The 12,163-nt window shown below is 44.1% G+C and overlaps 1 protein-coding gene across 1 annotated transcript in view; it reads right to left on the bottom strand.

The window, feature by feature from the left end:
* The window catches only part of adam10a (ADAM metallopeptidase domain 10a), a 159,385-nt gene that overhangs the window by 19,311 nt on the left and 127,911 nt on the right, over positions 1 to 12,163 (bottom strand). Inside the window, exon 9 of the mRNA XM_085968714.1 lies at positions 8,650 to 8,813. Coding sequence (XP_085824840.1) covers positions 8,650 to 8,813 — 164 coding nt within the window. The remainder of the gene's footprint in view (positions 1 to 8,649; positions 8,814 to 12,163) is intronic.

Raw genomic sequence — 12,163 nt, 5'->3', positions numbered from 1 at the left:
TGTGGATAAAAAATATGCAAAAATGTAATGGGGGCCGAGGTTATGATCTGAAATTGTTGAACTCGAGAGACAGTCCGGAGGCTGTAAACTGCCTAATCGGAAGATGAGGTGCTGTTCCTCGAGCTTACGCTGGGTTTCCGTGGAACAATGCAAGAGCCCAAGTACGGTGAGAACAAGGTCCAAAGAGAACAAGGTATCTGTATCTCAAATTGCTGCCGATACTGGATGGACACACTTTTCTCAATCTCTCTCAATAATGGGTAGCCCCACACCATATGTACTCATAGAGTCATAGAGTTATACAGCACAGATAGAGGCCCTTCGGCCCATCGTGTCCGCGCCGGCCATCAAGCCCTGCCTAATCTAATCCCATATTCCAGCATTTGGTCCATAGCCTTGTATGCTATGGCATTTCAAGTGCTCATCCAAATGCTTCTTAAATGTTGTGAGTGTTCCTGCCTCCACAACCCTTTCAGGCAGTGAGTTCCAGACTCCAACCACCCTCTGGGTGAAAAAGTTCTTCCTCAAATTCCCTCTAAACCTCCCGCCCTTTACCTTGAATCTATGCCCCCTAGTTATTGACCCCTCTACTAAGGGAAAAAGCTCCTCAGCATCCATCCTATCTATGCCCCTCATAATTTTGTACACCTCAATCATGTCCCCCCTCAGCCTCCTCTGCTCCAAGGAAAACAAACCCAATCTGCCCAGTCTCTCTTCATAGCTGAAGCGCTCCAGCCCCGGTAACATCCTGGTGAACCTCCTCTGCACCCTCTCCAACACGATCACATCCTTCCTGTAGTGTGGCGACCAGAACTGCACACAGTATTCCAGCTGTGGCCTAACCAGTGTTTTATACAGTTCCATCATAACCTCCTTGCTCTTATATTCAATGCCTCGGCTAATGAAGGCAAGTATCCCATATGCCTTTTTTACCACCTTATCCACCTGTTCCGCCGCCTTCAGGGATCTGTGTACTTGCACACCCAGATCCCTCTGACCCGCCGTCTTGCCTAGGGTCTTACCATTCATTGTGTATTCCCTTGCCTTGTTAGTCCCCCCAAAGTGCATCACCTCGCACTTTTCCGGGTTAAATTCCATTTGCCACTGTTCCGCCCATCTGACCAACCCATCTATATCGTCCTGCAGACTGAGGCTACCCTCCTCGCTATTTACCACCCTACCAATTTTTGGATCATCCGCGAACTTACTGATCATACCTTTTACATTCATATCCAAGTCATTAATGTAGACCACAAACAGCAAGGGACCCAGCACCGATCCCTGTGGTACCCCACTGGCCAGAGGCTTCCAGTCACAAAAACAACCTGCGACCATCACCCTCTGCCTTCTGTCACTAAGCCAGTTTTGTATCCAATGTGCCAAGGCACCCTGGATTCCATGGGCTCTTACCTTCTTGACCAGTCTCCTGTGCGGGACTTTATCGAAGGCCTTACTGAAATCCATATATACCACATCCACTGCGTTACCCTCATCCACACACCTAGTCACCCCCTCAAAAAATTCAATCAAATTAGTCAGACATGATCTTCCCTTGACAAAGCCATGTTGACTATCCCTGATTAATCCTTGCCTCTCCAAGTGGAGACAAATTTTGTCCCTCAGAATTTTTTCCAATAATTTTCCTACCACTGATGTTAGGCTCACTGGCCTGTAGTTCCCCGGTTTTTCCCTACTTCCCTTCTTGAATAATGGTACTACATTAGCGGTTCTCCAGTCCTCTGGCACATCCCCTGTGGCCAGAGAGGTCCTGAATATATGTGTTAGAGCCCCCGCAATCTCTTCCTTTGCCTCACACAGCAGCCTGGGATACATTTCATCCGGGCCTGGGGATTTATCCATTTTTAGGCCAGCTAAAACCGCCAATACCTCCTCCCTCTCGATGTGAATATGTTCGAGCATATCACAGTCCCCCCGCCCTATTTCTATGTCTACATCGTCCTTCTCCATAGTGAAAACAGATGCAAAAAATTTATTTAGAACCCCTCCTACATCTTCCGGCTCCACACACAGATTGCCACTTTTGTCCCTAATGGGCCCTATTTTTTCCCTAGTTATCCTCTTACCCTTAATATACTTATAAAACATCTTAGGATTTTCCTTTATTTTGCTCGCCAGTGTTATTTCATGGCCCCTCCTTGATCTCCTAATTTCTTTTTTTAAGTATCCCCCTGCACTTTTTGTACTCCTCTAGGGCTTCCTCCGTCTTTAGCCTTTTGTATCTGCCAAAAGCCCTCCTTTTTTTCCTAATCCATTCTCGTACATCCCCTGACATCCAAGGTTCCCTGTGGTTTTTGGAACCACCCTTGACCTTTACGGGAACATGTTGCCATTGTATGATCCCAATCTCCCTTCTGAAAGCCTCCCATTGCTCTGATGCGGATTTTCCTACAAGTAGCTGATCCCAGTCCATTTTGGCCAGATCCTGCCTTATCCTATTAAAATCGGCCTTCCCCCAATTTAGAACCTTTATTTCCAGCCCATCCCTGTCCTTTTCCATGACCACCTTAAATCTTACCATATTATGGTCACTGTCACCAAAGTGCTCACCTACTAGCACTTTTTCCACTTGGCCGGCCACATTCCCTAGAATTAGGTCCAGTACCGCCCCCTCTCTTGTAGGACTTTCTACATGCTGGCTCAAAACGCTCTCCTGGATGCACTTTAAGAATTCTACACCCTCTGAGCCTTTCACACTCTGACTATCCCAGTTAATATTGGGGAAGTTGAAATCCCCCATTATTATTACCCTATTATTTGCACATTCCTCTGAGATTTGCCTACATATCTGTTCCTCTATCTCCCCCTGACTGTTTGGAGGCCTATAGTACACTCCCAGCAAAGTGCTTGCCCCCTTTTTGTTTTTAAGCTCCACCCATATGGCCTCATTAGAGGAACCTGCTAATATATCATCCCTCCTTACTGCAATGATTGACTCCTTAATTAATATTGCGACACCCCCTCCTCTTATACCTCCCCCTCTGTCTCGCCTGAAGATTCTGTACCCCGGAATATTGAGCTGCCAGTCTTGCCCCTCCCTCAACCATGTCTCCGTGATAGCAACGATATCATACTCCCATGTGTTTATCAACACCTTCAGTTCATCCACCTTACTTGCAAGACTCCTTGCATTAAAATAGATGCTATCCAGCCTTGCCCTTATATATTTGCCCCATCTACCAAGCTGACTTGTTTTTTTCTCTATAATTGGCAGCACATCACCCCCTATTTCAGCTCCCCTCTGTATCCCATCCCCCTGCCAAGTTAGTTTAAACCCCCCCCAACAGTGCCAGCAAACCTCCCCGCAAGGATATTTGTCCCGCTCTGGTTCAGGTGCAACCCGTCCGACTTGTACAAGTCCCACCTTTCCCAGAAGCAGGCCCAGTGATCCAGGAAAGTAAAACCCTCCCCCCTACACCAACTCTTTAGCCACGCATTCATCTGCTCTATCCTCCCATTCCTATACTCACTAGCACGTGGCACTGGGAGTAATCCAGAGATTACAACCTTTGAGGTCCTGCTCTTTAATCTGTTACCTAGCTCCCTAAATTCTTGATGCAGGACCTCATCCCCCTTCCTACCTACTGTCTGCTCCCATTGTAGCACACCTTCAACATCTGCCCTCTACCATTACATCTATTGTCTTCAGGTAACTGGTCATCAATAATATGCTATGCAATAAAGAACTTGCATATGGTTTGCACATTCAAACTCTCAAAGTCCTCCAGTCTTCACAAGCTTTTTCCTCCAGCCAGCTGCATCTCAACCACAGAATCTTTCTTTTGGCAATTGAAAGTCTGTAAAACTCACCTGTTTCGTTCAATAATTCTCCCACAGAAAATAGTGCTATCACGCCAAAATGGTTGTGGATTCAAGCTCAACTTCAGGACTTGAGCACAATCCTGGCTGACACTCCAGTATGATACTCAGGGAGTGCTGTCTTTCAGGTGGATGTAAAAGCAATCACAGCATTTTTTCCTGAGAGGGGAAGTTCTCTCAATGTCCTGACTGACATTCATCCCTCAACTGCACCATCAAATCAGATTAACTGATCAATGAGCTCATAGTTGTTCGTGGGACCTTGCTGCGGGGAAACTGGCTGACACATTTGCCTACAAAATAACCATGACTGCACTTCAAAAAAGCAAAGTGCTTTGGGACATTCTGACCACATGAAAGGTACTATATAAATGCACGTTCTTCTACCAGTCCCAACAGAACTTCTTCGAAAAGTAAGCATCTTTCTCTCCACCGCCTTCCCATCCTTTGGCTGTGCTAAAACTGTTGCCAGAATTTTCTAACATGATTTGGATCACACCAATAATTCGGGTGTCCCCCCCAACCCCATAATCTGCTGTTAACATTTGTAATGGGAAACCCTGCTGAACTAAAACCACAAACCCCTTACTTTATTTTCTGCCCAATAAACCTGTTCTCATGATCGGTAGATAGGGCTTTAAGCTAAATAGGGGATGGGGGGGGAAGGGTTCAGGTGAAGGGGAATTTAGAAAGACAAAAAGGAAAGGAGAAGACAAAAGTGCAGGGTAGTGATACGGGTAATGAGAACCAGAGTGTGACAGGAAGAGACAGAGCGTACAAACTTAAGAGTGCACCAGCAAATAGAGTCAGAGTAGAGAAAAATGGTAAAAAGACAAAATTAAAGGCTCTTTATCTGAATGCACGCAGCATTCATAACAAGATAGATGAGTTGAAAGCACAAATAGAAATAAATGGGTATGATCTGATTGCCATTACAGAAAGTGGTTGCAAGGTGACCAAGGCTGGGAACTGAATATTCAGGGGTATTTGACATTTTGGAAGGATAGGCAGAAACGAAAAGGAGGTGGGGTAGCTCTGTTAATAAAGGAGGAGATTAGTGCAGTGGTGAGAAATGATATTGGCTCAGGAGATCAAGATGTAGAAGCAATTTGGGTGGAGTTAAGAAATGGTATGGGAAAGAAGTTACTGGTGAGAATAGTCTATAGACCCCCTAACAGTAGCTACACTGTAGGACAGAGTATAAATCAAGAAATAATGGGGGCTTGTAAGAAAGGTACTGCAATAATCATGGGCGATTTTAATCTTCATATAGATTGGACAAATCAAATTGGCAAGGGTAGCCTTGAGGATGAGTTCATAGAATGTATTCAGGATGGTTTCTTAGAACAATATGTTGTGGAACCAACCAGGGAGCAGGCTATTTTAGATCTGGTAATATGTAATGAGATAGGATTAATTAATGATCTCATAGCAAAGGATCCTCTAGGGAAGAGTGATCATAGCATGATTCAATTTCAAATTCAGTTTGAGGGTGAGAAACTTGTGTCTGAAACTAGTGTCCTAAACTTAAATAAAGGCAATTACAAATGCAAGAAGACAGAGTTGGCTAAAGTGGACTGGGAAAATAGATTAAAGGGCAAGATGGTAGATAAGTAGGAGGCAGACATTTAGAGAGATATTTCATAACTCTCAGCAAAGGTTTATTCCAGTGAAAAAGACTCTACGAGAAGGATGAACCATCCGTGGCTAACTAAGGAAGTTAAGGATGGTATCAAATTGAAAGAAAAGGCATACAATGTTGCAAAGATTAGTGGTAGGCCAGAGGATTGGGAAATTTTTAGAAACCAGCAAAGGGTGACTAAAAAGAGAAAACTGATTATGAGAGTAAACTAGCAAAACATAAAAACAGACAGTAAGAGCTTCTACAAGTATATAAAAAGGAAGAGAGTAGCTAAAGTAAACATTGGTCCCTTAGAGGATGAGACTGGGGAATTAATAATGGGAAACAGGGAAATGGCAGGGACTTCAAACAAATATTTTGTATCGGTCTTCATGGTAGAAGACACTAAAAGCATCCCAATAATAATTGATAATCAAGGGGCTATAGGGAGGGAGGAACTTCAAACAATTATCACTAGAGAAAAAGTACTAGGCAAACTAATGGGACTAAAGGCTGACAAGTGCCCTGGACCAGATGGCCTGCATCCTAGGGTTTTAAAAGAAGTGGCTGCAGAGATAGTGGATGCGTTGGTTGTAATCTACCAAAATTCCCTGGATTCTGGAGAGGTCCCAGCAGATTGGAAAACTGCAAATGTAACTCTCCTACTCAAGAAAGGAGGGAGACAGAAAGCAGGAAACTATAGGCCAGTTAGCCTAACATCTGTCACTGGGAAAGTAATAGCAGGACATTTAGAAAATCATAATAAAACCATGTTGACTCTGCTTGATTGTATGGAAGAGAAATCGTGTTTGACAAATTTATTAGAGTTCTTTGAGGATGTAACGAGCAGGGTGGATAAAGGGGAACCAGTAATGTATTTGGATTTCCAGAAGGCATTCGATAAGGCTCCGCATAAAAGGTTACTGCACAAGATAAGAGCTCACGGTGCTGGGGGTAATATATTGGATTAGATAGAGGATTGGCTAACTAACAGAAAACAAAGTCGGAATAAATAGGTCATTTTCAGGTTGGCAAACTGTAACTAGTAGGGTGCCACAGGGATCAGTGCTGGGGCCTCAACTATTTACAATCTATATTAATGACTTGGATGAAGGGACCCAGTGTACTGTTGCCAAATTTGCTGACGATACAAAGGCAGGTGTGAGGAGTACACAGTCTGCAAAGGGATATAGATAGGTTAAGTGAGTGGGCAAAAATTTGGCAGATGGAGTATAACGTGGGAAAATGTGAGGTTATCCACTTTGATAGCAAGAATAAAAAAGCAAAATATTATTTAAATGGAGAGACGACAGAATGCTGTGGTACAGAGGGAGCTGGGTGTCCTTGTACATGAAACACAAAAAATTAGCATGCAGGTACAGCAAGTAATTAGGAAGGCAAATAGAATATTGGCCTTTATCGCAAGGGGGATGGAGTATAAAAGTAGGGAAGTCTTGCTACAATTGTACAGGGCGTTTGGTGAGACCACACCAAGAGTACTGCGTACAGTTTTGGTCTCCTTATTTATGGAGGGATATACATTGGAGGCAGTTCAGAGAAGGTTCACTAGGCTGATTCCTGAGTTGAAGGGGTTGTCTTATGAGGAAAGGTTGAGCAGGTTGGGCCTATACTCATTGGAGTTTAGAAGAATGAGAGGTGATCTTACTGAAACATAAAAGATTCTGAGGGGGCTTGACAGGGTAGATGCAGGGAGGATGTTTCCCCTCGTGGGGGAATCTAGAACTAGGGGCATAGTTTCAGAATAAGGGGTCGCCCATTTAAAACGGAGATGAGGAGGAATTTCTTCTCTGAGAGTCGCAAATCTTTGGAATTCTCTACCCCAGAGAGCTGCGGAGGCGGAGTCATTGAATATATTCAAGGCGGAGATAGACAGATTTTTGAAAAACAGGGGAATCCAGGGTTATGGGGAACGGGCAGGGAAGTGGAGTTGAGGCCAAGATCAGATCAGCCATGATCTTACTGAATGGCGGAGCAGGCTCGAGGGACCAAATGACCGACTCCTGCTCCTATTTCTTATGTTCTTATCTCATCTAAAGCCTTTGTCCACCCTCCTACATTATATTTCGTAGGACAACCATGCAACTGAACTACCACTCCTTTGTAACTCCCATGGACATTGCCAATACTTCAAAGCATTTTTCTTTTTGACGGCTTCATTTCTTCAGCTTTCATGCCTCTCCTTACTCTTTCTGGCACGAGACCGCCACGTCTCCAACAGAGAACCCTTTCAGGCTCCCTTTTCTTTCCAAGGTGTACTAATAGTCATATTGTTTCCCTATTCTGCTAATTACTGTTTTCTACCTCAAGACTCAAACTGCATTTCATAATTTTATCTTGGGAGTGTTTCACCTGTACAGTCAGGTTTTTTTGACAGCTCACTAGATATTATAGACCAATTTAAACAACAAAAAAATCTAAGCTGCTATTCATTTGTATACTGTCTTTATACATACGCGGATAAATCTTGCACCTAGCACATCCAACTCACTTCAAAGTGTCACATATGCAAAGCGTAGGTTGCACATGTACCCGATTGCATGTTCAGGAAACAAGTTGTAGCTGAACAAGTAGCATCTTAAGAGCATTGTGTTTTAAACAAACTTTTGGAGCAACAATTCACCTCTAATTGTGATCTGTACAACTGACCACAGAATGGGTTAGTCCACGGCACTTTCCCCACAGGGAGTAGATGGGCAGGTGGATCAGATTTCTACAAAAAGCAAAAGACTGCAAATGCCGGGTTAGGGTTCGGACAAAAAGTCATCGACTCAAGATGTTAACCCTACCTTCCTCTCTCCACAGATGCTGCCCGATCTGCTGAGTGTTTCCAGCATTTTCTGTTTTTAGATCAGATTTCTAGTTTGGTCCCGTTAGACTTTATGCCCACAAAGTAATAGCCCAGGTTAACACAGCTGCACTTTAGTAGCATGCATCTTTCTTCAATAATAAAGGCTTATCAAAATATAAACACTCCCTTACTAATGATGATAGTGTTATACAATTTAACACAAACTGTTCTATCATTTAAAAATAGCATAATTTTCAAGTTAATGTAAGATATACCTTGGGAGACCCGCTAATAATTTAATTACGGACTCGCCTATATTTCAAGGGGAATGGTTTAGTAACCAAATTTTAGTTATGGTAGACTATATTGGTTTAATACTTACAGGAGAACCAAAGTTGTGGCCTACTTCATGAGCAAATGTGATGTGAGAGACTTTGGGAGGGACATGAGATCCATAGTTTTGAACAGTGATGATTCCAGTGTTGAGCGACTTCTTCTTGCCATCAGAATAGAGCTTGCTTTTCTCACATATTCCCCCAGAGCTTCCTATGTTTGGGAAACAGAATATAGATGGATCAGTACTTGAAGTACAAAAAATTTAACATGCAATTTTCTCTGAACCTATGGAAAGTCACCTACTTTCAGAATACAAATATCCCCATCCTCAATGATGGTGGACCCCAGCACGTGAGTGCAAAAGACAAGGCAGAAGCGCTTGCAACCTTCTTCAGCCAGAAGTCCTGAGGTCCCCACCATCACAGAAGGCAGTCTTCAGCCAATTCGATTCACTCCACGTGGTATCAAGAAATGGCTGAGCGCACTGGATACAGCAAAGGCTCTGGGCCCCGACAACATCCCGGCTATCGTGCTGAAGACTTGTGCTCCAGAACTAGCCGCACCTCTAGCCAAGCTGTTCTAGTACAGTTACAACACTAGCATCGATCTGACAATGTGGCAAACTGCCCAGGTATGTCCTGTCCACAAAAAGCAGGACAAATCCAATCCGGCCAATTACCGCCCCATCAGTCTACTCTCAATCATCAGCAAAGTGATGGAAGGGGTCATCGACAGTGCTATCAAGCGGCACTTACTCACCAATAACCCGCTCACTGATACCCAGTTTGGGCTCTGCCAGGACCAGTCGGCTCCAGACCTCATTGCAGCCTTGGTCTAAACATGGACAAAAGAGCTGAATTCCAGAGGTGAGGCGAGAGTGACTGCCCTTGACATCAAGGCAGCATTTGACCGAGTGTGGCATCAAGGAGCCCTAGTAAAACTGAAGTCAATGGGAATTGGGGGGGGGAAAAACTCTCCACTGGCTGGAGTCATTCCTAGCACAAAAGGAAGATGGCTGTGGTGGTTGGAGGTTAATCATCACAGCCCCAGGACATCGCTGCAGGAGTTCCTCAGGGCAGTATCCTAGGCCCAACCATCTTCAGCTGCTTCATCAATGACCTTCCCTCCATCATAAGGTCAGAAGTGGGGATGTTCACTGATGACTGCAGTGTTCAGTGCCATTCACAACTCCTCAGATGTTGAAGCAGTCCATGCCCGCATGCAGCAAGACCTGGGCGACATTTAGGCTTGGGCTGATAAGTGGCAGGTAACATTTGCGCCTCACAAGTGCCAGGCAACGTCCATCGCCAAGAACAAGAGTCTAACCACCACCCCTTGACATTCAACAGCATTACCATCGCCAACTCCCCCACCATCAACATCCTGGGGGTCACCATTGACCAGAAACTTAATTGGACCAGCCACATAAATACTGTGGCAACAAGAGCAGGTCAGAGGCTGGGTATTCTGCGGCAAGTGTCTCACCTCCTGACTCCCCAAAGCCTTTCCACCATCTACAAGGCACAAGTCGGGAGTGTGATGGAATATTCTCCAATTGCATGGATGAGTGCAGCTCCAACACTCAAGAAGCTCGACACCGTTCAGGACAAAGCAGCCCGCTTGATTGGCACCCCATCCACCACCGGCGTACCGTGGCTGCAGTGTGTGCCATCTACAAAATCCACTAAAGCAACACGCCAAGGCTTATTCGGCAGCACCTCCCAAACCCGCGACCTCTTCCACTGAGAAGGACAAGGGTAGCAGGTGGAACACCACCATCTCCAAGTCACACACCATCCTGACTCAGAAGTATATCGCCGATCCATCGCCGCTGGGTCAAAATCCTGGAACTCCCTCCCTAACAGCACTGTGGGAGTACCTTCACCACACTGACTGCAGCAGCTCAAGGCGGCGGCTCACCACCACCTTCTCAAGGGCAACTAGGCTGGGCAATAAATGCTGGCCTTGCCAGCGACACTCTCATCCTATGAACGAAAAAAGATTGCTGTTGGATTGTGATCCAGTGAAAGTATCACAAGAGACAAGGGCAGATACAATGCACGATGAAGATTTCTGAACAATTTTAGGGAATGCATCTCATTACAAAAACTGAATGTAATGGGACAAGGAATCTGGTTAGATTTTTTGTTTGTTCGCATTGCTGCACTTTCTTAATAAGCTCTTTCAATAACCAGTGATATCAAAACAATACTAGTTTTTCTTGTAAAATAAACAGCCATATTACCACCCTCACTCTGAAACCAGTTTCTTCCGGAATATAAAAATGTACTAAATCCACATAAATACTGGCTTTATTAAATAATAAATGTATCACATGGAGGTACCGCAGCTCAGTCAGGATATATTGTACTGTGGGGCTCATATTTTGCTGCATCCTTTTTCCTGGATGTACAAGTACATTGGCCAATTTTTATAGGGCTATAAATATCCAGTTTCCTTTTTAAAAACACTCTCACTTCACTACAACAATTTTATAAAATCTCAGTACAAGGTTTTCTACTTTCTAGCGTGGTGGTGTAAATGGCTTTCCCTTCAGGTATTTTTTTTTTAACAAAAGTGCCTCTAAATCTCTTCTGTGATGACTCAGTAGCTTTGATTTTCTCAGCTGTATTTTCCAGGGCAGTATTTCACTGGCTTGGTTCTTCTTTGTCATCGTTAGCCATTCCATTAAAGACCAAACTTTCAATTCTTTATTAATGTGCGCTAATGGCTGCTGTCTAGACTATTTCTCTTTTTGGCACATTAATAAAAAAGTATAAAGCTGCTAGTGCCGGTTTGCTAGGTCAAGGGATTTGAACCACTGCAGCACCTACTGTTTTCTGGCAGGATTTAGCAGCACTTGTACTACGGAACAAATTTCCCAGAGCGACAGCAACAAAACAGCCAAGTTTTTAAAAAGTCGTCTTTTGAAAGAGCTTTGTTTTATTCGTTCATGAGATGTGGGCGTCTCTGGCAAGGCCAGCATTTGTTGCCCATCCTTAATTGGCCTCGAGAAGGTGGTGGTGAGCTGCCTTCCTCAACCGCTGCAGTCCTTGTGGCAAGTACAGTAGGTTTAAACTTGAGGGCAACTATGATCCCCATCTCTCACTTGGGCCTACTGTACATTCCTGCATGCCCACTGTCACTTGACTTCATAAAACAAAATATTTGACTATTTTGCCACATACTTTTCCTGGATGTATGTGGGCTCTGGTGTATTGTGGTAGTTCAGCATATTCACAGACAGCAGTGCAAGAATGATAGTTGTCTGTAACAGACTTCGTCATTTGAATTTTTTTATTCATACAAACAATTTAGAGGTGTCAGAATTATTATCGAGCAGTATGATGTAGATTCATGACTCCCCACATGACCAATGCTGTCAGGGTAACGGAGGGAGAGAATAGCCTGGGTTAATTTTACACCACTTCAGTGGGCAACAAAAGTGCATCTTAGACCAATTCTGGAGCATCTTCCCTACCCTGTTAGGGAAAGGTGTAGCAGATGTAAGGAACCATACAACAGAACCAAAGGCGACATGAGGAAAAACTTTTTTTTAA

Source organism: Somniosus microcephalus, chromosome 27 (assembly GCF_052327205.1).
Source record: "Somniosus microcephalus isolate GS21.2 chromosome 27, FLI_Smic_1.0, whole genome shotgun sequence".
NCBI lineage: Eukaryota > Metazoa > Chordata > Chondrichthyes > Squaliformes > Somniosidae > Somniosus > Somniosus microcephalus.
The sequence above is the reverse complement of the archived record's forward strand: the minus strand, read 5'-3'. Positions and strand labels throughout refer to the sequence as shown.